This window comes from Tetrao urogallus, assembly GCF_951394365.1.
Source record: "Tetrao urogallus genome assembly, chromosome: 14".
NCBI classification, from domain to species: Eukaryota; Metazoa; Chordata; class Aves; order Galliformes; family Phasianidae; genus Tetrao; species Tetrao urogallus.
In genome coordinates this window covers 13,074,637-13,098,771 of record NC_136827.1, presented here as the reverse complement: position 1 = coordinate 13,098,771, position 24,135 = coordinate 13,074,637, and the positions used below count along the sequence as shown (strand labels likewise).

Below are 24,135 nucleotides of genomic sequence, written 5' to 3'. Positions count from 1 at the left end.
AAATAAAACCTGCTCAGAGCTTTAAAGCTTGCATGAAACCTAGAATTAAATTTCATACAACATTTCCTGCAACAATATACATAATTATTCAATACTACCAGCTTTGTTGGGTGTACAGTAATCTCTCATCTCATTTTCTCTGAATTACATGTTGCATTTAATCTCTTTGATTTGGTACTTTTTGCTTAATACATTCCAGATTTAAGAAGGAGGGACAGGAAGATATATAAAGCCCTACTTTTTGGTCAAGACAAGCTGAATAGCAAGATGTGTCCTTCCTGAACCCTATTTCTGACTATGGAGACCATCAGAATCCTATGGAACACCAACACAGTTTAAAGTACCTTTTGTTCTTATCATAGCCTCTGCAGTGAGAAAGCATGCACACTGAACACTGATGCTGGCAAACTAGAGTGCAAACACAGTGTGTTCTTCAGGAGTTCCACAGACCTCCTTCAGGGCCATCTGCAATGCTTCCTGTTCATTCAGTGACCGGATGAAGGGACAAAGATGTGGCCTACTGCAGTTTGCCACAAGAAGTCTGCTGACACAAAATGTAAGCAGCAGTAGAAAGATTGGTAAGTTCTTTTGTCAGAGAATGAATGTTTCCTACATTCGACTTTGGAGAGCACCAAATCACATTGCATTTCAATTTGATCTTTCCAACTGTAAACTTCCCAAGCTTCACTAGCCTCTGTCTGTACAAAGTCAAGGCAAACTCCAGTCGGAAGGCACAACTCACACTTCAATCAGCCAAAATGCAGAAGCTGTGCAGAGCACTTCTGGAGGGCTCACACACACTGTGAGCCAAATCATGCTGACATCTTTCAGGTGTTTGGAAAGCTAAATACAGTGTACCAATATACACAGCATGTCATTAACATGAGATGCAAAATGAGTGACCACGACTGTTGATGAAGCAGAGTATGCTGCCATAAGGCCATACCTGTGCCAGGGCTGCAGGATCGTTCCATGCAGTCAGTTCTTGAAAAGCTGGAACCTGCAAATTAATAAGTATGGAATTAAAAATAAATCTATGAAAAGGTAATGATGCCTTTATTAACTCTAACAACTATGTGTGTTTGTAGAATATGTAAACCTACAGATACATAAATGAAAGCTTTTTTCATTTCCTTGGGGTTCCTGTGAAGGATTCAGAGAATAAATAGTTGATATAACACACGACGCTCATCTTTCAGCTTTGAAATTAATAACTTATTTGAAGTATCTCAGCCTACTGTATATGATCCACCCTGTAGTGTTTCAGATGATTTTGATTCTCTTCATGCAGAAACCTTTTAGCTAATCATTTTCATCTCTGTGTGTCAATAAATCTTGCATCTCTAGGGCAATGACTTTTACTCAGCAAATGTTAAGCAGAAGTAAAACTGCCCAGAACACTCTGAGCATGAGAATTTCAATAAGAATTTAGCAATATATTGATCTACTTCTCCCCCTTCTGACTTTTCCTTACTATGCCGTTTTCACCTCCTGAATCAATAAGATAAAAAGCTAAAATAACATGTGACTTATAGGCTTTAGTTAGTCCTACTCAAGTGATTTTTGAATGGCTTCTTCACCAACAGCAAGCTCAAAAAAAAACTTTCATAACACTGAAGGCACCAGAAAGTGGACAATGCACTCTTGAATGGAAGAGCTGACAGTCACAGAGTAACAGCCAGTGACCTTGGAAGTAGAGACAGAATAAAAAGGAGGAATTAGAAAAATGAAAAAAATGAACTAAATGTCATAAAAAGCCAGGTTTCTGTGATTTCCTAAGTGTAACATTTTAATGCCCTGCATTTCCTCTTCCTCCGAGGAAATCATTCTGCGGCATTAACTTTCTCTGAACCATCTCTGTTGCATTCTCCCGTTTACTTCCTGCAGTAGAACAGGGATCAGTGATGACATACTGACACCATATTGGAGAAACTAATCTATTTCAGTCCTACCAAGCATCAGTAATGAAGACAGCATTACCACAGATGTGTTCAGAAAGCATAACTGCAATTCCAGCAATATTACGACTGACAGCAAGAAGAGTACTTGAAGAAAACAAAGATATCTTAATATTTACCAAAGTCAGTAGGGAATCATTTATTCTCTTACAGAACTATTGGCATCTCATGAAAGGATTATTTTCATATGATGAAAAACACACAGGGGCCCATTCTCCACAAATTCTATCCAAATAAATAGTTATTTGCAACTGTCTGCAATTAAGGAATGCATGGCTACTGACTGCAGCAAGACCTTCTCCATGCAGCTCGAGGAAGCCAGCCATACAGATACCCATCTTCTGATAATCACTCTCAGATACGCTTCTGATTTACATAGTTCAAAGTGCCTTTGAAAATTTGTTAAGAAATTACTGCAATACTTCTGATTTTTTGCAACTACTCTACTATTGTATTGTATTGTACTGGCACTGGCATATTTCTAACTCCTCTGTGAGTTCAATCTGCTCAACTAGTGGTAAAAACAGAAACCAGGTTAAAAAAACACCACAGAATAGAGAAAGCCATCAGTGAAGAAGGACAAAAGCATCAAATTCCATGCAGTGTTGAGCCACTCTTTCTGCTGGAGGACAACTGAACAGCTGGTGCAGTTGGTTGGTGGCACTGAATATCACATACAGGACATTGAGAGACTTTCAGGCTGAAATTCAGAAGACTGTTTATTTGGCTGATGATGAGTTAGAAAACACATCAGAATTCCTTGAGTTGCTCATCCTCCCCATGCCATTTAATCACCTGCTCCTGCTGTACCTACCAATGGCTGTATTTCATTTTTTAACAGAAGCCACTGTAACAGAGCAAGGTTGGAGAGTTACTATGCGTTCTGTTTCAACATATGAACTCTTCCTCTGGGCTTTGCTCAGAGTTGGACTATCAGCTCCTTGTCTAGCAGGTTTTAGCTTTCCATTCTCTTTATGTATCCCTTTCTCTTCTTCGTTGTTGTCTCATACATGCTCCTCTCTTCACACCAGTAACACTCCAATATCAATTTATTATGAAAGTTCTCAGCTTTTTTCATGTATGGAAGTATTCCACACCAGGTGTGTAGACTCCAATAGAGTAAGTTCCAGCATAGCTCAAAGAGCCTTTTTGCTTTGGTTGGCCCTTAGAACAGCCTACAGAAAACAGAGTCCACACGCTGCCAAGTGAAAGTATGGACCTACATTACTGACACCGAGATGCAAAAACCACAAGTACTTCTCATACAGTCTCACATCCTAATCAGAAATGAATTCACTCCTCTTGCTATCCTCCCCTGCCAGAAGAGCTGGCTGAGGTCTCCAAACACAAGGACTGATTTCTTATCTTCTTTCAGAATCTCCTGGAATTAGTTAACCAGAAAACAACCAATAAAGCTCTCTGTAAGCCATTAGCAGTTAGATCAGACTTCTCTAGAGGCCATTGGATTGTTCAGTGTCCACTTGGATATGACTGAAATGTGAGCCCTCAGTACTTATTTCTACATACTCCTCCGCCTTTCTTCAAACCTTAAGAGCAGCAACAGACATCCAAGCTAGAGAATGGCTACACAGGACAGTATGTCAGAGACATTGCTGGGAGCAGTTTTCAGACAGATTTACAGATAAACAACTGAGCTGAGACAGAAGTTGATAACCTATAAATCCATCTGAGCTATAACAGGAATAGCAGGACTGACCATTCTCTGTCATGAAAAGAAAGAAAAGATTATGAGTTTGGGGAGATCTATTTTCTTTCCATTTCAGGTCAGACCTACCTGAGCAGGCCATGATCCAAGGTTTACACTCCTATGGTTAATATAAACTTCAGTGTGACAAATCAAAACAAAAAAGCACTCCACAAAGATAAACTGATTTCTTCCACTCCACGAATCATTTTCAGAACCCAACAGCTGTTAATCCCGTTTGTCCCAACACAACCTAACATAGAGCACGTACCAACAGGGTCAAGATTCACAAAGGTCCCCAGGGCATTCTTACAGCAGCACTTCATGCAAACCTGTACACTAGATCATTAATTTTGCTAGTTATCTGCTTAGGAAAGACCAGCAATGCTCTTTATTTATTCAAGATAGAAATGAGAAGATGAGCTTCGAGTTGTTTTGATTGTGTTTAAATGAAAACTTGAGTGTATTTTCCAGCTTCTCTGATACGAGACTTCAGCTGTGTTGTTTGTTAATACTGAAAATGTCCAATTAAATAAACAGATTTTGGTACATTTTTTTTGTAAAGAGGTGACCCAATGCCAATAAATACAACAAGCGATAACATTTAACGTGTCTGTCTCAAACAGAAGCTAAACTCTTCTCAGTTCTGGGTGCCTTGAGCATTTCTCAAGGTCACACTGTAAATTCAGAAACTTCACCACAATAAAAACACAAATAATTTGAAGTCTGATGCAGAGCCATTCACAGATCACACCCATAACATCTAACAAATGGAAATCATTTAAGTGGCCATGATGGTGGACTTCTTGCAAACGTAAATTTAGGTACAGTTTTAACAAGAGAGATTGCATTTTATTGGTGTAAGCTACAAAGTCAAGTGGTTCCCTGTGTGCGTCCTGTCTCCAATTAGGAAAAGTAACGCTCTAATTAGAAATAACCCTGCCAAGGACAAGTGTCAAAGCAAAGCAGGAAGAAAAAGGTTTGCTCCCCCAGTAGCCACATGAGTTCATTAACAGTGACACGGACTGTGCTCTTATCTCAAGCAAGAGATAAAACATTAATCTGTTTTGCAACTATTTGTTTATCATATAGTTTAAAGTGATGCTCTGGTATTCTCTAAGCACAACGGGGCTGCACAAAGCCTGCTGGTGGTTAAACCAGGATACCCTTCCAGAGCACAGAATACACTTCATGCTGATTGAGCTGCAGTGAAGAAACAAGCTTTGGTTCATGCAACATTGTGGCCTAATCTCACACCCTGATAGTGGAAAATTGAGCATCTGTTTGGGGTTCTGCTCCCCCCACATTTATTTGGTAATAAAGGCTTAGCAGGCAAACACCTAGAGCCAATCAGAGAAAGTCACAATTGTGTTCTTAGTACAAAGAAGCTTCTGAGCTTTATGTGGTCTCCTTGCTAATTGTGATTCAGTGTATCAGTTAGCTATGATCTTTGGTGTCTTCTGCACCTGAATAATATTTTCTGACATTTAAGTCAAGCTAAATAAGAGCACGCTAGTGACAGTAACGAACTCTATGCTCAGAACTACATTAAAAGCAGGTTTCCCAGGTTGGGTTTCATAAATTTCTTTGCAAACATGGACCTAGCAACAGAGCTGGATCTTTTTAAGATAATACCATATCTGGTGACAGCAGTTCAAAACTGGGTTAATAATTAAAGGGAAGATCCCTTTCCCTCCACTGCCAGTCCTTCAATGAGGTCTGGGAATGGGTGGATCCTGGCTCCACCCCTTCCAGTCACTCAGGTGCATTGCATTGCATACACCTGAGCTCCCCTGGGTTGGCCCTGCATTGCCACCAGCTGCTCAATCACTGGTTTAAGCTGGGACTGAGCACTTCTGCTACAGCATGCAAAGTTCAGCTCATAAACAGATCATGTTTTCCTTTTATTCTTTTCTACTAAGAGGCTACTTCAGATGCAATTCCTAATTGCAAAATCACTACTGTGTTGGCTACTAGAAGCTTTTAGGATTTATTAAGACAATAACTCTACTTTCTAATTATGGTTCTTTCTCCCTACACATTTATAGCTGCTATGATGCCAGGAGCTTCTGTGATTGCCAAAAGATGGGAGGAAGGATGTTTAAGGTAAAGCACTCTGTTAGTAAGTCTGTCATCTGCTTTGCTAATCTGCCATGTGGAGTCTCCACGGAAAGCTCAGGTCAGGCAGAAAACTGGGGGTTGAACAGGACATGCATATCGTGAGTAACTCTTCCAACACACCATCTGGAAAATATGAGATGTTTCGGTACATTAAATCAGTAGGGAAACAATTTACTTCTGTTTTATCAGATTTCTGCCAACTCAGGGCACTGAGGTGGTTCAGCAAACCAATGACCAAGGGGCTTGGGGAAAGGATTTGGTCAGAGTAAAAGACAGCAGCACCACAGCCAGCAGCTGGATTGCCTTTGGCTGCTAGAAAACTACAGCTATAAATTCCTGCCATTTTTTACCTTTGATTGGCTTATCAAGATGTCAGAGGAAACAGGGCTGTTGTAAGGAACAAGAAGTAACTGAAGTTTCCCTCTTGATCTTGAAGCAGGGAAGGGCCTTCAGTGAAATTATCCTTACTCGTTATATGAGGAGAAACAGGGAAGGTGGTAACAGTTACACAGCTTTGTTACCCAAAAGTTCATGTTTCTCTTCGGTTCTTGCAATAAACGAGGTGCTTCTGCACATTTGTTCAGCACTTCATTTCTTCCTCCCTCTCTAGAAAAAAAATCCCTATTGAATCAAAGGGATTGGGAGTTATCCCTAATTGTGGCAAACAAGCTGCTAGCTTGAACTCCACAAGGATAAAAGAAAGGAAGAGACAGATAGAAGAGACTGTTTTTGTTGTTTTTTTAAATAAAAATCTAGCCAAAGATGCATTGATTTCCCTTTTGTTTTAGGCTCTGCAGTATCTTATCAATTAACATGCAGTGACATTCACAAAACAAGCATAAAAATGAGAAAATCCAAGGCAAAGTAAAGGCAGGGAATTACACTTCTCAATGCCTCCTGCAATTTCTTTCAATAGTTTACTGCATCTAAGATGTGACTTAGTTATAAGATCTTTACTATTTGTGAAGAAGACTTAACCTCAAGCAGCCTGTGCCACATCCTGCCCTTGGGTGAACAGGAGCAGCATCACCAGGATTGTAAGCAAGCATCTAAATGATCTGTGGTATATTATGTGAAAAAATGTATTTTATTATTCCTGCGGAAGAATAAACTTCACTTAAATGTATTTCAGGTAACTTAAAATCCTTTGTCTGAATTTTCCTTCTATTCTTACTGAAGCAGCAAAGCAGTCTGTTGTCTGATGTGCACAGAACCTTGCAAAAATGGAACCTCCTCTACAACACCCCCATTTTTATCATTCCACTATTTTGTAATATTAAATGTTTCTATACCTTCATACTGCTTCCAGTGAACTTGCAAAGCCACACCACTTTTCATGTAATGACTCTGGCCTGGAACATTGCCTCCCAACCCCTGCAGACCCCTGCAAATCTCCATGAAAGATCAGAAGGCACAGCTGTAGGTGACCTGGAACACCTCTGGGGATGGAGCACCCACAGCTTGTTTGGCAGGCTGCTCCAGTGCCTCACCGCCCTCTGGAAAACTTTCCCCTTAATATCTGATCTAAATCTCCCCTCCTTCTGCTGAAAACCGTTCCACTTGCCCTATCACTATCAAACCCTGTGCATACAGTAGATTGAGCCCAGCACAACAATTCCAGTATTTATATGCCCTGCTGGGAAGGTGACACCTTGAGAGCTGTTTGCTGTTTCCCAGGCAGCCTCACAACACGGCATTTGCTCGCGGTGCGTCCTTGCCGTGTGTCAGACGCCGCCCCACGAATACAGCAGTGCCACAGTGTCACCTAGCGGGAAGCTCTGTGTGCTGCCCATTCGCAAAGCACCAACAAATAATGTGGTAAATAATAAAAAGCTAAGTTGGCGTGCACTTCTTAACTGTATTCTGACATTCCAGATCGCAGCCCACTGCATTCCTGCTATGGGTCTTTTATTTCCTTTACTTTGCTAAAAAACAGGTGATAGTTTAGAGTAGAACAAGAGCAGGACTAGTGGTCTGCAAAGAACAGAGGTGAAATAGCAAATGCAGAAGTGGAAAATAGAAATGAACCCAATTTCAGAGCTAAAATTGCACTCTTATTCATGCATAGTGCCTGTCTTTCATTCAAGACCAAAATAATGAACAACTTTTTTTTTTCTAGCTGTGCTTAAAGCTCTATTCTCTGTAAACTACATCCTCTGTGGTTATTTCTCTACCATGTACATTGATTATTATTTTTTAATAGCAATATGAAGAAAGATGATCTTTCATTTACTGTTTTTACACAGAGGTTAATTGCAAGGCAGCACAGGGAAGTATGATGCATGATTACATTACTGGATCAACACGATGGTAGGTGGACAGGGGTCTTTGTTTGCTTTTACTTTCAGTCACAAACCTTCCACATCCTATTCTTCAGCTCTATTGAATAACAAAATTATTTTGAAACTCACAACTCTGTTTTGCCCCTCTGGCCAGTACTGTCCTCAGACTCAGTATTGCACAGACAGTGAAGGTTGAAAATCAGCATTAGGTCTTGCTCAAGTCAGACAGAAGTGTATTTCTGTAAGCAGCAGCAAGGTAAGAACCTGTGAAGCTATTGGACACAGTGGTCGCTTAAATCCACTGTTAAGTACCGCTGGAGTCCACCAGGTGGACTCTGCACCCTTACCTCTGCACCCTTCCAGCAACAGCAGCTCACTGCCCGCACTTAGCTCGCCTGAGTCATGGATGAACAAGAGGCTGCTGAGCTCTGAATTCTCGGCAAAAATAAACCAGATTCTTTATGCTTTGTAGGAGAGGAGCTGACAAACTTGCGGTATCTGAGAAGCCAAGAGGACAGAATCAATCTTAAACTAGCTCAAAGTGGGAGGATAAATAAGATGCAGACATAAAGATCGGTTTTGCTGTGATGATCTCCAACTTTCCTATTCCGTCTCCCCTTCTCTTTTTTTCTTAGGGGAGAAGGAAACAAAGAAACTTGTGTAGCAGGAAAGCTAATATGCAAAATCATATAACTGGGTAAGTGATCTATCTGCATCGCAACAAAATGACCGATACAACTTGGGTGCATACAACTTCTGGAAGGAAAAAAAAAATGGGTGATAAACCATCAGTATCTGGGACACCTACTAAGGCTCAATGATCATATTGGGGTCATTGTCATTTCAGTTCCCCTTTGCAATAAATCTCTCCTACTAAGCACGGCCCAATCACATTCATGAATAGCCTGATTGTGCCCAGCTGCTTTGTAATGGCAGTGACCAAAGCACACACTTACCAAAAGAGCAAGTTGTCCTTCCTACCCACCACTTGAATCAAGATAGGATGGCTTCAGTTATAGGGTGTATAACTATATCAATAAAAGTAATAAAGATCTGTTTCAGCATACAAAATACGAGAAAAATCTGGCAGTTTGAAAGATACTAAATACATATATATGTATATGAAAGTAACATTTGGGAACACAGAATGCAAGGAAAGAAAACATAACGTGCGGGTTTTTTTCTTATTTTCAAACTCGCTTAAAAAGAGAACTCCGCTCAGGTTTCGCCGCCCGTCCCCTCTCTCCTAAAGCTTTCAGCTGGGCGCTACCAGCGGGCTGCCGGCAGCTCTGGAGGCGGTCCGAGCCCGGCCTGCGCTGGCAGGGCGGCCCCGCGGCACGGCCCCGAGCTGCAGGACGAGGCGGGCCGAGCGCTGCCGGAGCGCAGTCATGTGATGGAGCGAAGATGGCTGCCGGGGAGCCGTGCGCTGCCGCGGGGATGAAGGAAGACTTTGAGATCATTGACAAAACGCAGGTGCCTGACACAGCCGAGCTGAAAAACGTGGAAAAAGAAAAGGAGGAAGCGAAGTGGTCCGCTCCCATCTTATCGCTGGCAAAGAAAGCCTCCGAAAACCTGGCGCTGAGCTATGGCAGCGCTCTGAAGTCTGCGGCTTCGGTAGGACTCATATCCAAAGCAGTCAGCAATGACAGCACAGCAAAAACAAGTATGGCTATGTCTATTTAGTAAACTTGCTTTTTATGCGGCACAAATAAGTTTAGTTCCCGTAAGTGGCGTTAAGTAGTGTGATGCTTTATTATTACTTTGAATTTAGGGTGTTTTGTTTTGTTTTTAATGTAATGCTGCGCTTGTTTCTTTAAGCAAGAGAACGCAGGCAGCACAGGAGAAGTTACCAAACTATAACCAGAAGAGCCCTAAGCTCTTGTAGCTCTTGTCAGCATCCTTAGATTCACTTGTATTTGTGGTTCAGGTAGCTTTTCTTGATTCCCTTTCTGCCTGAAGTTGTCCTGAGCAGCAGCCTGCTGGCGGGGTGCCTTCCTGGGAGGGAATGACGCTGCTTCCTGCACGGCTCACACGTCAGACAGCAGGCAGCTGGACTAAGGGACGGGTTGCTTACAAACTAATTGCTAACTGTGCTGAAAAACATCTCCTTTAATCACAGCTTGCTTTATTAAGCATTGCGTTCATGGGTGTAGTAACATGGGATTTATGGAAGAGCTCTCTTAAGACTGAATTAAGTGGGATCTTTATGGAAATTAAATCTCAGTAATATTTAAAATACCGGAAACAAACCCATTCAAATGCAGTAGTACATGAGCACATTGGGCTGCAGGCTCCCAAGCTGGTGTCTGATGGCTCTGGGCAGCAGAGCTCAGTTATGCTGGCTGGTTATAATCTTTTTGTTTTGAATATTACGTATTCAAGCTGCATTCCTGAGGATGAATTGTAACTGCATGGTGGAATAAGGCTGATATTTTTTGTGTGAAAATTCTTCAGTGATGCATAGTCAGAGGTCAAGATTTCCTGTCCAGAAAGCAGCCTCCATTCTTATCTCTTTCTGCATCTGCAGAACTCACACCAAACTTCTTAACTGGGGTGATCCAGTGTCTGTTCACATTTCATACGTGTTCTACCCTCCTGTATGAAGCACTTCCCTGTTAACTTTGACCAAGCATCATTTGATTTAAATGAGGTGTTTTTTAGAAATAACTTGTGGCCTGCAAGTCTATTTGTAGAAAAGTAACAAGTTGTTCCCTGCTGCCATCTTTTTGTACGGATTTTATTTAACTTCCCCCTACTTCAGATCTGGCGATCACGTGTAGATTCTGCTACACGCTCTGTGGTCAGCTGGACAGAGGAGGGAAAGGCACATCATAAACCCATTTTCTGTCACTGAAGAAACTGTTCTGCCTGGCTGGGAAGGCAGGAGATGCAAATTTAAAGAATGCAAATCAAGAAAGACTGTCTTAAAGACCAAAAGATGGAGAACTGTCACCTTTTCTTCATGCTATTCTCCTACTGTGTGTGGAGCAGTGTATGGTAAACAAAGCATGGAGCTTCAAAGTGATGTTAAAATCAGCCGAACTGAGTCAGATGCTACAATAACATGTTTTTAAAGATTGCATATCTGGGATCTTTTGCACTTACGTAATTCAGTTTGTGAGCTTTGAGGGTGGACTTGGATAATTTGCTAACACCTGGCTACTCTGCATGTACCAACTGGTACGTAGTTTTGCTAAAGGTGTGTGTGACTGTAGATTTCCAACAGACTAAGCAATTGTTTGTTACTTAAACTGAATACAAATCAACAACAGTGCTGTTTAGTTGAAATTTGTGTTCATAAAGAACACTTCATTCACAGTATTCATTTTTTAAGTCTTCTGGATAATATATATAGTGTTATAGTGTTTTTTATATATATATATATATATATGCATCTCTTCAGAAAGGCTTACAAGCAAAATATCCCTGATAAGTGAAAGTTCAAGTTCAGAAAACAGCATAACAATATATATTCAATGCTACTAAACACCTCAATATCTAAACAAAGCCACAGATTTCTTATGTCTAGTCAGGCTTTTTTCTCTGTCCTTAACGTCCAACCTGACATTAAAATCCAAAATGCTACAGCCCTCATAATCCTCAGTCTCAGGCATTATGAGCAACTTTGGTACTGATATGGCAGAGCTAGGCTGCTGGGAGGACAGGACTTCATGTGCTGTGATTTGCTGAAATAATTTGGTTAGGATAACTTTGCTTACACTCTTCTCATAGGGAAAAGTTACACTCGATTTTAACTCTACATTACTATTCTGTGCACGAGAAGATCATGATGAGAACTACTACTCAAACGGACTTGTGTGCGGTGTTGCTAATAGCCCTCACCCTCTTCCACGTGACTGACGGGGTTGTACCTTTTAGACTCACTCGTTGCAACTCGCATTCCCGCAGGCGACCAGGCCGCCCCCACAGCACAGAGGCGGCAGGCTTCTTAGCGCAGCGCGCTCGGCCCAAAGCTCACGTAGTCGGCCGTGGGCCTGCGCTGACTGAAGCGGTAGCTCACCGTCTCGGGGTTTTGGTTGGTTGCTGTGGGTTTGTTTTTGTTGGCGATGGGTTTTGCTTGTTTTCTGCCTCGCCCCGCGTTCAGGTTACCGCGCTCAGGTCAAGGCGAGGAGCGCCTCCCGCCCCTCAGAGGCGGCGCTGTGCGCGCGCGGGACGCCCTGCTCGCAGAACGAACTATTTCTAAAATGGCGCCCGGCGCGCGCGGGCCACGCTCAATCTCGCGAGAGTTCAGGATTGTTGGGGGCTGCTGTTGCCGTGGAAACTCGGGAGCACAGGGGCCTGGTCTGAAGCGCCCCCAGTTGGGGCCGGGCGGCGGGGGGCGCCGCGCCGCGGGGGGCGGTGGGAGCGCGTTTCTAAAACCGGCTTTTCTGTTTTTGCCCCTCCCCGCCGCACAGCCGCGAGGCACCACGCCATGGAGGAGCGCGCCAACCTCATGAACATGATGAAGCTGAGCATCAAAACCCTGATCCAGTCGGCCCTGAGCCTGGGCCGCACCCTGGACTCCGACTTCCCTCCTCTGCAGCAGTTCTTCGTGGTGCTGGAGCACTGCCTGAAGCACGGCCTGAAAGGTGGGCTTGTGTGGCTGTGCGCTGAGGGGAGGCCCGCAGTGACACTGGTTGCGCTGTGCCCGGCCGCGTCTGCTGTGGGCTGTGTGGTGCTCTGCCGGCTGTCCGAGCGCCCTGTGGCTGTTTGTCCTCTCAGCTGTCCGCTTGTGAGAGATGCAGGTGTGTGGTTGTGGAATGGCGGCTGGGAGGCTGTCGGTTCTCATCACAAACTTCTCTGTGTGCTCCCTGTAGCGAAGAAGACCTTTATTGGACAGAACAAATCGTTCTTTGGTCCTTTGGAGCTGGTGGAAAAGCTTTGTCCTGAAGCATCAGATATAGCGACTAGTGTCAAAAATCTGCCAGAGCTGAAGTAAGTTCTTTGTTGGGAATTACATGTTTCGCTCACTCTGCTGGGAAATGCAATCCTTCGGGTGGTTTCTTAGCTTCATTAATGAGATCTCGTTCCAAAGAGACAAACAGGGTATGTAGGAGGCGTTGAGTGCTCCCAGAGATAAGGAGGCTGTCTCAAAATATTCCGCTCTTCTGTTTCAAATAGTGCACTCAAAAACAGCATTGCAAAATTTCTGTAAGCGTGCTGCAAATGACTGTAGGATCTTCACAGGTGGTTCTTTCCCCTTGTTCCCATCACTTTTATGGCTTTGTCTAACTTCGTGTGTATGTGCATTTCGTTTGAGGCCTCAGGATAATGAAGAGACTAGTTTTATTCCCAGTATGCATGAACGGTTGGGTTCTGGTGTCAGCTGAAGATATGTAGGGCTTTCTGATTCAGAAAGATGTTACAGTATACTTTCCTGACACTGAAACAACAGAATGTAATCAAATTCTTCTCTTGCTCTGGCCACAAAACTATTTCCTTTGAGATTTAATTAATTTAATAAATAAGTGCCTTCATCTCCCTTTGTAAAGAGAGAATTTTCAATTGCACAGCTCTACTTAAACATTTTTGCTTTACCAAAATCTAAATGTTTCATTTTAGGACTGCTGTAGGAAGAGGAAGAGCTTGGCTTTATCTGGCACTCATGCAAAAGAAACTGGCAGATTATCTTAAAGTGCTTTTGGACCATAAACATCTATTGAGGTAACAACACCAATACCTTGCATTCACTGAATCCTTGCATAGCTGTAGAAAAAAGTCATTAATTGTCCCATTTAATTTTGGGTTGTTCTTGCATTCTGCAAGGCAATAAGTTGTTCATTGTTCTTGCAGTGAACTTAGGGTCAGGAGAATTTTCTGTTTTGCATCTTCTGCCTCGTGCACTACCTTAGCAGGGGGAGGCTGGTCAGCTGAGCTTTAAAAGCACAACATTACTGCTTGTGTTATTTTAGTGATAGAGGTACCGTTGTAATTATGATGTTCAGTGATGCCTTATCTTATTTCTTCTAGTGAATTTTATGAACCTGATGCACTGATGATGGAGGAGGAGGGAGCAGTCATTGTGGGTCTCTTAGTTGGACTGAATGTCATTGATGCCAACCTTTGCTTGAAAGGAGAAGACTTGGATTCTCAGGTGAAGATTAAGTTGAAATATGATCAGTCCTTAAAATAATTGAGTTGAATTAAGCACTTTGATAAATACTTTACAGAGATGAGCCTAGAATTCCTAAATCTGTTATGTAGATAGGGACTGTCATTGCTTTTGTAAGTGGACATTTGAATTCCTTGCATTAGAAACCAAACTTTAGATGAAGTGAGCTAAACACACGAGACATGTTGCAGTCAGTCTGCTAAGGCCTTGTGGGGTCTTTTGTTTTGAGGGTGAGTGGAGCTTTTCCTTAGGTTGGGGGGAGGGAGAGTGGCAGGAATGTCCTGCATAGAAGCTGGTCATGTTTCCATACTGACAAGTATGAAAGTATCCATCTCCTTCAGTAGTAGCTTATGGAAATGCTGTCAAAAACAATAACTTCAGGGAAACTGAGTGCACCCAATGTGGTGGTTTTGATGCTGACAGATACTGGCCTGGAGGTTTGCTTTGGTTGTGAAGGACATAGGCATTATCTGTCTTCCCAAATCCGAACTTTTAGATTTTTACTTTTTTTCCAAATATAAAGAAATGCCTTCTGCTACTCAGAATTGTGTTGTGAAAGCATGGTAATCTCTTAAATATGTTTTTCAGGTTGGAGTGATTGATTTTTCTCTGTACCTTAAGGAAACACAAGACAGTGATGGCAAACAGTATGTATGGTGGATTAGTGATTCTAAATTGTTTGGGTTTTGTGTTTTCTTATTTTTTAAGAACAAGCCCATCTGTCAGTCTGTAGGAGCACATCAGTGCTAGAGATATCAAGCTCTCTTATTAACTGAAAAAAGAGAATCCTAAATAGATTCACTAGCTAAACAGAAGTACAACAATAGTTGATCCCGTGGCAACTTAAACAATGTGGTGAGGAGAGTCTGTCCTGAGCCAGCACCAAACTAATGACACTCAAAATGTGAACAAAATGTGAACTTAGCCTCTGCTAAGTCACTGCTTGATTCCTGAGCACCAGCTCAGTGACATGCTCAGTGAAGGAGCTGTTTCTGAGGGAGATACCAGTTATGGAGAACAGAAGTATTTTTACTGGAAGTGTTAAGTGATGATGTTACTGCTTCCTGACCTTGCTCAAACACATTTCTATCACAAAAAAAGATTTGCAAGTGCATGCTGACAACCTCTGTACAAATTAACACTTTCAAATGGAGAGAAGTTTCTTCTCAATCAATACATTCTTGCTTTACAATTAGAGATGGAGGCATTACTGCTGTCCTTGACCAGAAGCATTATGTGGAAGAGCTGAACCGGCACCTAAGGTAGGACTTTCTGCTGTTCTGAGGCACAACCACTTTCCCTTACAGCTTTAAATGTCTCTGCTGTCATTCTTTCAGACTTTTGTCTGATTATGAACTGTCTTTTTTGATTCTCTGCCGAAAACTTAGTTTCATGTTGCAATCTTAGTCTTATGGCAGATGCTAGCAGAAAACAAGTTCTGTAGTAATAGCTGACTGTTCTGAAACTTGCTAGTGGTCAACAGAGGATTTTGCAGATGGATTTGTGACAGTTTTCCTTTGAAGAAACATCTCAGTCCACCCTTTAGATGGAGATGTGTTCTTATGTAGCTGCTCAGTGCTGGTAGCTGGCTTCATTTAACCTCTGCAGTATCGAAGAGGTGTTAAGACTAAAAGCTAAACCAAAACAGCTGTCATAATGAACAAAAGTCATTGTTAGCAAATACCAGATGATGGAAGTATGGTTGTAAACAGGAATAAATGTTGAACATTGGCACTTGTATTGTTTTCATGCATTATTTTTTTCTCAATGCAGTTGCACAGTCACTGATCTTCAGAACAAAATAGACTGCTTAGAAAAGACCAACTCAAAGCTGCAGGAAGAGGTTTGTGTCTGGCTATTAAGTGTTTCTTAGCTTTCTTCTGTCAGAGACAAAACACCCAAAGAATTCACCACACACTTGGACTGAGTTGATAATAGTGAAGTATGAAGGATTTCCTTAATCAAGGTCTTTTTCGTGCAGCAATGTCTCCACCCAAAATTAATCTTATCACTAAAGAACACGATTTGTCTCGCTCTGCTCACACACCTTTATACACAGCTCTCATGTGAGTTAGAATGGAAATTGGGTAAAAATAAAAGAATAAAGTTCACTTTGGGAATCTTTCCTAGTTGGGAACCACAATAAAAGCCATCAGTACATGTGACGAAGGCTGAGGGTTTTTTTTTTTTGCTTGGTTGGTATTTGTTTTGCTTGTTTTCAGGTAATGGTTGTTTTATTGTTCATATTACATGCACTACATGCCTACAGTCTGAACTGATATAATTCAGCATCCAGTGCCTTTTGGGGAATCTCCACTTGAAAATGCCATAATGTTCCAGCAGCTCCGTGGCTGCCTTGTGCCTTGTTTTGGGTACCGGGAAGAGCACTGCACATAAAGACCTGGGGTTGTGTTTGGCTTTTTGTGCTGTGACTCAAAAATAAGTGATGAGGGCATCGAGCAGGGGGCACACTAATAAATGTTGTGGCCTTGTTGAGGCTGTAGGGTGAGTATAGCTGCAAAATGGCCTGGCAGCTTCTGGGAAGAATGAAAGGGCCAAGAGAGAAACGAGCTCCAGACTTCAGGATTTCTTCTGGTGTTTCATGTTCGTGCAGTGATAAAATACAGACATGTTTTTTTTCACAGCTTGCAGCAGCAACTGACCGAATTGGCTCATTGCAGGAAGAGCAGCAGCAGTTAAAGCAACAAAACGAATTAATTCGGGAACGAAGTGAAAAAAGTGTTGAGGTAGGAGCATGATTTGAAGGTGGGGTCCTTAAAATAAGCGAGTTCTCTTGTTCAGCTACAGTTAGAGCTCTTGAAACAGCTCTGAACTGGAATGCAATGGAGCACAGCTTAACACACTTCTGTAAATGACTATTTATGTCTGCTACTTTTTCCATTGTGAAACAATAGGATTTTGTTTGAAATCGCACACAAATCCTTCAGTGAAACAGTATTTCTCAGTTACAGCCGAATTGTAGCGTTGTGATTTTGTGGTCTTTGCAATTGTTTCCTCTAGGTGACAAAAGAGGATACAAAAGTAGAACTGGATACTTACCGGCAGTCCCGGCAGGGTCTGGATGAAATGTACAGCGATGTCTGGAAGCAGTTGAAAGAAGAAAAGAAAATGAGGCTGGTGAGGAAACTTACCTTTTGTTTCACTCTCTGTAGGTACAGGACTGCCTGCTGCGAGCTAGGATTATGAGCACATGGTGCATGCTGTGCTATGCAGAATTCATGATGGATTTGGAAAGAAGATGCTGCTCTTAGGTCATTTACAGTGTCAGAAGAGAACTGCAGATCTGGGCCTATTTAACAGAGTACCAGGATTATTCGAGCAGAGACTTGAGCTAAGAGCACAGAAAGGCAGCTGTTGCTGTGGGATGCCAGCAGCCACGTTCACAGTTACCTGCGAAGCAGTGACTGGTGAAATGAGTGCCAGGCTCATTGAAGCTTGTGGCTTGTGTTCAGACCATCTCCAGCCTGCAGGAAATTGCACAGCTGAGATGCACACCATGCTCTACATTTTAGGGCGAGAGCTCAGATCTGCTGCCACGACCTGGAGAGCCAAAATAGTTTTTTGCCCTTACTGACTCACTGTATTATTTGAGACTAACTTTTCTGTAGAACTGTAGGTCTGTACCTGAGAGAGTAATGCAGAATTTCTGTCTTTGGTTTGATGTGGGCTTTGGAAATACTTATCCCCGGTGTGATTACCTAGCAGTAATTAAGAAATCTCCTTTGTAAGGAACTAGAGAAGGAGTTGGAGCTACAGATTGGAATGAAAACAGAAATGGAAATAGCCATGAAACTTCTGGAAAAAGATACTCATGAAAAACAAGATACCTTGGTTGCACTTCGCCAACAGTTAGAGGAAGTGAAAGCAATTAACTTGCAGATGTTTCACAAATCTCAGGTATGTGCAGAGCAGAGGACAGAGCAGCTGCAGTGATGGCCTTGATGTGATGGTAACGCACGTGTGTGTATCTGCAGAAATGGGTGCATCTGTTTTCTTAGGAGTATCTGTTTTAGAAGTTGTTTGGTTCCTTTTTTAGCTGAGTTTTGTTATTAATACGAGACTGGGTGTTTTTGGAAAGGACTTTCCCTGAGATGCTGAGCACTGTGCTTGGGATCATCCAGGAGGCGCTGAGCGAGTTGTGGAGAAGCAGCTCTGGCAGGGAGGGAAGGTGGTTTGGAGGTGTCTGTTCTGACCGCTGAAGGAGCAGTCTTTAAAAACACAGTTGCTTCCTGCAGCCAGAACTGCCCTGCTGCTGCTTCCCCTTGTCTCATTTGCCTCTCAGTTGCACTGCATTTCACTGTGCTTACCAAAAAACCAGCAAGCTTCGCTAAACCAATAGAAAGCCAAGTTTGTGTGCTGGTTTTTTTACTTCCCTGTGAAACAATGTCCTTCAAGTCCAGTTTTTGCATTCAGATCACAAAAGTAACAAATATAATGTGACAGTTTCCTTCTTCAGACTCTTTAAGAGAAGGCTTGGCCTGTAGCTGATCTCTTAAGTTTAAGTGTTATTGGAATCAAGTTTTTTTGTTCTGAGCTCTTAACAGAGCGGCTGAGGAGTGTCTGCTCTGCCACTATCAGCGTCTGTTGGCACGCTGCTCTTAGACCTGGCACGGTTTGTCACAAACTGCACAGGCTTTATCTGCTGACTGAGTGACCTTCAGAAAACTACAGTGTATTGTCTGCAATCCCCGACTGCTTTATTCCTGCAGAACGCAGAGTGTTCTTTACAACAGAAAACAGAAGCAATATCTTCTTTTGAAGGAAAAACGAATGAGATGATGTCTTCTATGAAACAAATGGAAGAGAGGTAATAATTAGAAGCTCGATACCATTGGTCGGTAGAAGGTTGTTATAGACCTGACTGAGGTTGTTATAGAATGGCTTTCTATTTCTCAGTATAACACTCACAAATGTCTCCTGTAGATACGTGGGGTGCATGCCAGCATTCTGCTCTTTTTCTCCCTATTACCACACTCCACGCTTATCTGTTCCCTTTGCCCAAGCAGATATGCACAGCACTGACTCGTCTGGAAAAAGATCTGTGCTGTAGGCAAACTGTTTAAAAACTGTGTTGGCGTGGGTTTAAGAGCAGGTATGACCTGGGAGTTCTGCAGAAACAGCTTTCTAGAACTCCTGCTTCTCCACCAGTACCTTCAGTTCTACTTTCTGTAAAGATCTATGCGAAAAATGTGAAAGAAAAAAATGCCAGTGAATAGATGAGGAAAATGTGAGATGTCAGCAAATATGTTCCTTACTTTGCAGATTGCAGCATGCAGAAAAGGCAAGGCAAGCTGCAGAGGAAAGATGCAACAAGATGAAGCAAGAGCTTGCCAGCAGACTTGACACTTGTCGGCAGCAAATGTCCCAGCTGGATAGCAAATGGTATTTCAGTGCTATTTCGTCTCATCAGTTTTCCTTTTTTTGTTTTATTTTCCTTCGTTTCTATTTGTTTAAGAAGTGCCTTCAGTGCTCATCCTGTAGGCTTGGTGCATCAGTGACTGTGAGCCACAGCAATTGGGATTTCCTGAAGGCAGACTGGGGTTGGTGCTCTTATCCTCCCAGGTTTGTAACACAATGTTTCGTTCACTGCCTGCACATCAGGGCAGGGCGTCGTTTCAAAGGTGGCCGTTGGAACACAAGTAGTCAATGCATTTTTGTGGAGATGGTGTTGTTGCTTTTTTTCTTCCTTCTGGCTATTCACCAGTTTCACTGCTTGTTTTCTGTACTTTCTAAGTACTACTATGGGGTTTTTTTTGTCTGCTGCTGTAACATCTCTGTTGTTTCCTTTGGCAGAATACTGATGTAGGTTTTGTCCTCTTTAGGACAGGTTTTCTTCTCATATTGCTGATAGCCTTAAATGCCATAGGATGTTTTTCTGCTGTAGAGTTCCTCTGAATCAATGATTTTTTTAAATAGCTCAACTCTGGAAAAGGAATTAAAATCTGAAAAGGAGCAGAGACAAACTTTGCAAAGAGAACTACACCAAGAGAAGGATGCCACCTCTCTGCTTAGAACAGAATTGGAACAAATGGAAGGACTGAAAAAGGTATACGTGGTGCAGGCATGCTGTGTTCAGAACTAAAGCTGGCTTGAAATGTAATAAATGAGTTAGATGGGCTTTTCTTAACACGTTTGTGGGCATAGCACTGCTGCATTCTGGCTGTGCTCAGGGATGATTAAAGCCTGAAACTGTTCCTTTTTTTCTGGTAAATATGGTTAAATGACTTCATTGTTCTCACTCTGCAAGCATCCATGGGTAGTTCCCCCATCTAACACTAGAAATGAACCCTTAGAAATAGGCAGCTTTGTAAAGAAGTTTATGCTTGTGATTTGCTTTGGTGTTTCGGATAGACTGTGTCTCAAATCACAATTAGCACACGAACTTGATTTTTGAGTTTGATTTTACAGGAGCTGAGAAAATTGCAAGATGAGAAGCAGCAGCTGGAGAAAGTCTGTGAGGAGCAGGAGCAAGCTCTGCAAGAGATGGGGCTTCATCTCAGCCAGTGAGTGATAGGAGTTGAACTGGGGGTGGCGTGACTTGGAGGGCAGGGTTTCAAATTAATTACAAAGAAGTTTGAGTCCATTTGTAGAACAGGTAGATGTGAGAATTTGAGGAGGCAGTTACTGTACATGGCGAAGCAAAACGGCCGTCCTTGTGTGAGTGAACTGGCAGGGATAAGAAACAATGCAGTAAATGCTTAGTTCATAACGTGGAACTCTGCTTTTTCCACGTTGCTTCTGAATATACCAAAAACAGGGCGTACCCTGAGGTGGCAACGTTTCCTGGTGATACAGAGTGGCTCAGAATGGTAACAGTGAGCTGACTGAAGAATAGATTCAGTGGCTGGACAGGGGAAGGGCAGGTAAAACAACACTGTGCAGAGGGAATCATTTCTTCTTTTCTTCCCCCCAGATCTAAGTTGAAGATGGAAGACATTAAAGAAGTAAACAAAGCACTGAAGGTACTCTCTTAGTTTGTGGATATTTTGGCTTACACGTGCGTTTCACTTAACACCTTCAAAGTTCCCCACAGTTAACTCTTGATTTATTTTATCCTATCTTAAAAAGATGGCTTTTGGACAAAGAATTACAAACAGTGTGGATAAATTGCTTCTGAGCTTCTGAGCCTTATGAATGTACTTATCTCCAACGAGAGTGTTTTGTTCCAATTTCTTAGGGTCACACCTGGCTGAAAGATGACGAAGCAACACACTGCAAGCAGTGCGAGAAGGAATTCTCCATCTCAAGAAGAAAGGTACCGTTGTTCGCTGGATTTCTCCTTTTTCTCTCAGGAAAGAAAAGTGCTTTGTATCGTTTGCTGACTGCCTCAGTCTAAGGACTTGTGGGTGTGAGAACTGAATAGAGCAGTAGTTCGGTGTTTCCCGCTCTAAGAACAGTACGTCTCTGCTTGGGCACTTTGCTTGGCAGGAGGCTGTTGTGGGTTGTGTTCTCCTGTGCTGTGATTTGTCCTCGTTCCCCGCTGAGTTCAGGAGTGTGAGGAGGGCTGGATGCTGACAGGCCGAGCTTGGTGGTGCCTTCCAGTTGCAGGGGACGGGGACCTGCTGCACAGCTGGGGACTGATCTGTGTGCCTGCAGGCAACGGGGCAGGGCCCACCTGTGTGCTGATGCAGCCAGGTGTGCCAGAACACAGCTGAGGGGCAGCAGGGCAGCTCCCCTGGCCCGTGGCTGAGGGCAGCTCGCAGCAGCTGGGGAAGTTAAGCTGCTTTGTATGAGTTCTCTGCATAGGAGATGGTGCTGTACAGGGTGGGATTATGGGACTTGAGGATGAGATTAGTGGACTCAAGGCTTTTGTCCTACCTCCTCAGTACGCTTCCTTTGTAGGCAGCTGTTCTTACTGCAGTTCTCTGCTTGTAGCATCACTGCAGAAACTGCGGGGACATCTTCTGCAACACCTGCTCCAGCAACGAACTGGCGCTGCCCTCGTATCCTAAACCTGTCCGTGTCTGTGACACTTGTCACACCTTGCTACTTCAGCGGTGTTCATCTAATTCCTCCTAAGCCTCTGGCAACCTCAGAGGGACCGACTCAGCATTGGAGAAGTAGCCATCATGGATTCTGAATTCCAGGCACCTTTGCAGCAGCGTCTGCTCTATTTTCCATCGTTAGGACAGGTCAGTGTGGAAGAATGGCAGGGGTAATGCAAGTGGGATAATTAAAATTGTATTACCTGAGTTCCATTCAAGTTCTATTTGAGACTAAAATGCAAATCCATTTTCTGATTTTTTTATACAGGAGATGTTTGTATTAATATTTGTATATGGGATTTCTAGTTACTCAGTCCCTCTAGAAGTTACTTTTTCTGTACATTAACTTCAGTTCCTCTGTATCCTCACTGTAGGCATTCCTGTGACACTGGCTAACATACAGTTGTGTATGGGCTAAGGAAAGGAATGTTCACTTACCAATTGTCTATGGAAAGAGCTTTATGAGTGTCCATGAATGTGCCTTCTGTATTCAGAGTAAAAAACCTACACCTTAACACTTGTTCTGGAAGTAGCTGTGAGCACAGTGTGGTAGCTGCACAATAAAGTCTTTTGCAAAAAGATTCAGTCCTGACTTTTTCTAATGCTCCGTCAGTCCCATAGCCTGGAAGCGAGCGTTGTTACAGCGTGGCGCAGGGCTAAGGCTTAGAAATACAGACCGAAACAGATTTCAGTACTGCTGAATACTGCAGGCAGTGAGCGTGGCTGGGAGCAGGGCAGCCCTTCAGCTGAGCTGCCTCACCAGCTGGGCTGTTACCGCCTGCGCTCTGCTCAGAGCACTTGTGCTCACTGCTGAGGTCTGAGCACACAGCGCTGCACCAATCACAACCAGAGATCCATTACTGCAGGCCGGCACTGGCAGCAGCCTGGTAGCAGTGGAAAGCATTTCCTACAGGGCAGAGATAAAACTGGCTTTCATCTCTTCAATCTATTGCTGGATTTCTACCACTGTAGAAAGACACCCCACAGCCGCTCCCCTTCAACCACAGGTTAGAAGTTTAGTTAGAAAGGGACAAATTCTCCATGGTAAATACATGGTAACAGCTGCCCTACCACTTCAGAGGAAGTTTCAGCTGTCACTAAGCTTAAACTTTTTATAAAACCACATCTGTGAGCATGGAGTTTGACAAATTGAATTTATTGAAACACGGCTGCACTAAGCTGCAAAGTCCATTGATCCAGCATTGATGCCTGTAGCTACGTACACAGTTATCCCCCAGCCCTCTCTGCAACTTCACAACCACGTGAGGCAGCCAACATCAGGCTCCGTGGCGTTTTGAACTCCTGCAGTTTGTAGCCCCCACCCCAACAGGACGCACCTTCCTTCACTAACTGCTTGTGGCTGGGAAACAGTCGTCACTTTTACATCCCACAAGGCCCCACAGCTTCCGCATTCCTCCAGCCAGTCACAGTAACTCACAGCAGACATGGAGTAGCACAGTTATTGACTACAAAGCAGCATCTCAACTTCTGTGGTACAGATAGAGGCAGAAGTTCAAGAAGAAATGAGTTCCAGTTTTTAAAAGGAAGATTTATTTAACAAGTTTCACTTAGCGCAATACACCTAAAAAGGAAATCACAATACAATGAAAGATTAAATCAAGGCCTCAGAATTGTATACGAACACCAAGACCGAAATCCTAAAGTAGCCGTATTGCGTCTCAACACGTTTCCCCCATTAACTTAAAAAAAAAAGCTTTAACGTGCCTTACAGGGTATTAAAAGAAATAAACTAGAACTAACATGCCAAATGTTCACTTGGAATTTCAGACACAGCTCCTATATTGTTTCTTTACAAAAAAAGCATGTTTTTTTCAACATGTATTCAAAACAGTGTCAGATGTAATATGGTATAAGAGCAACATTTAACATAATTCAAACAGCTTTAACCTAAATACGCTTACTGCTTAAATACACTCCTACAACAAAACTA

General features: G+C 42.8%; 1 protein-coding gene across 1 annotated transcript; it reads left to right on the top strand.

The window, feature by feature from the left end:
- Window positions 1–9,470: 9,470 nt before the first annotated feature.
- Window positions 9,471–22,218, top strand: RUFY1 (RUN and FYVE domain containing 1; the record flags this gene model as incomplete). The annotated part of the gene is made up of 18 exons (XM_079542299.1): window positions 9,471–9,729; window positions 12,482–12,655; window positions 12,884–13,001; window positions 13,629–13,730; window positions 14,037–14,160; window positions 14,767–14,825; window positions 15,375–15,440; window positions 15,952–16,021; window positions 16,824–16,925; window positions 17,200–17,316; window positions 17,929–18,096; window positions 18,909–19,006; window positions 19,462–19,581; window positions 20,116–20,245; window positions 20,608–20,702; window positions 21,113–21,161; window positions 21,377–21,454; window positions 22,075–22,218. 18 exons carry the CDS (start codon window positions 9,471–9,473, stop codon window positions 22,216–22,218), a joined length of 2,073 nt encoding a protein of 690 aa, XP_079398425.1.
- Window positions 22,219–24,135: the final 1,917 nt, after the last annotated feature.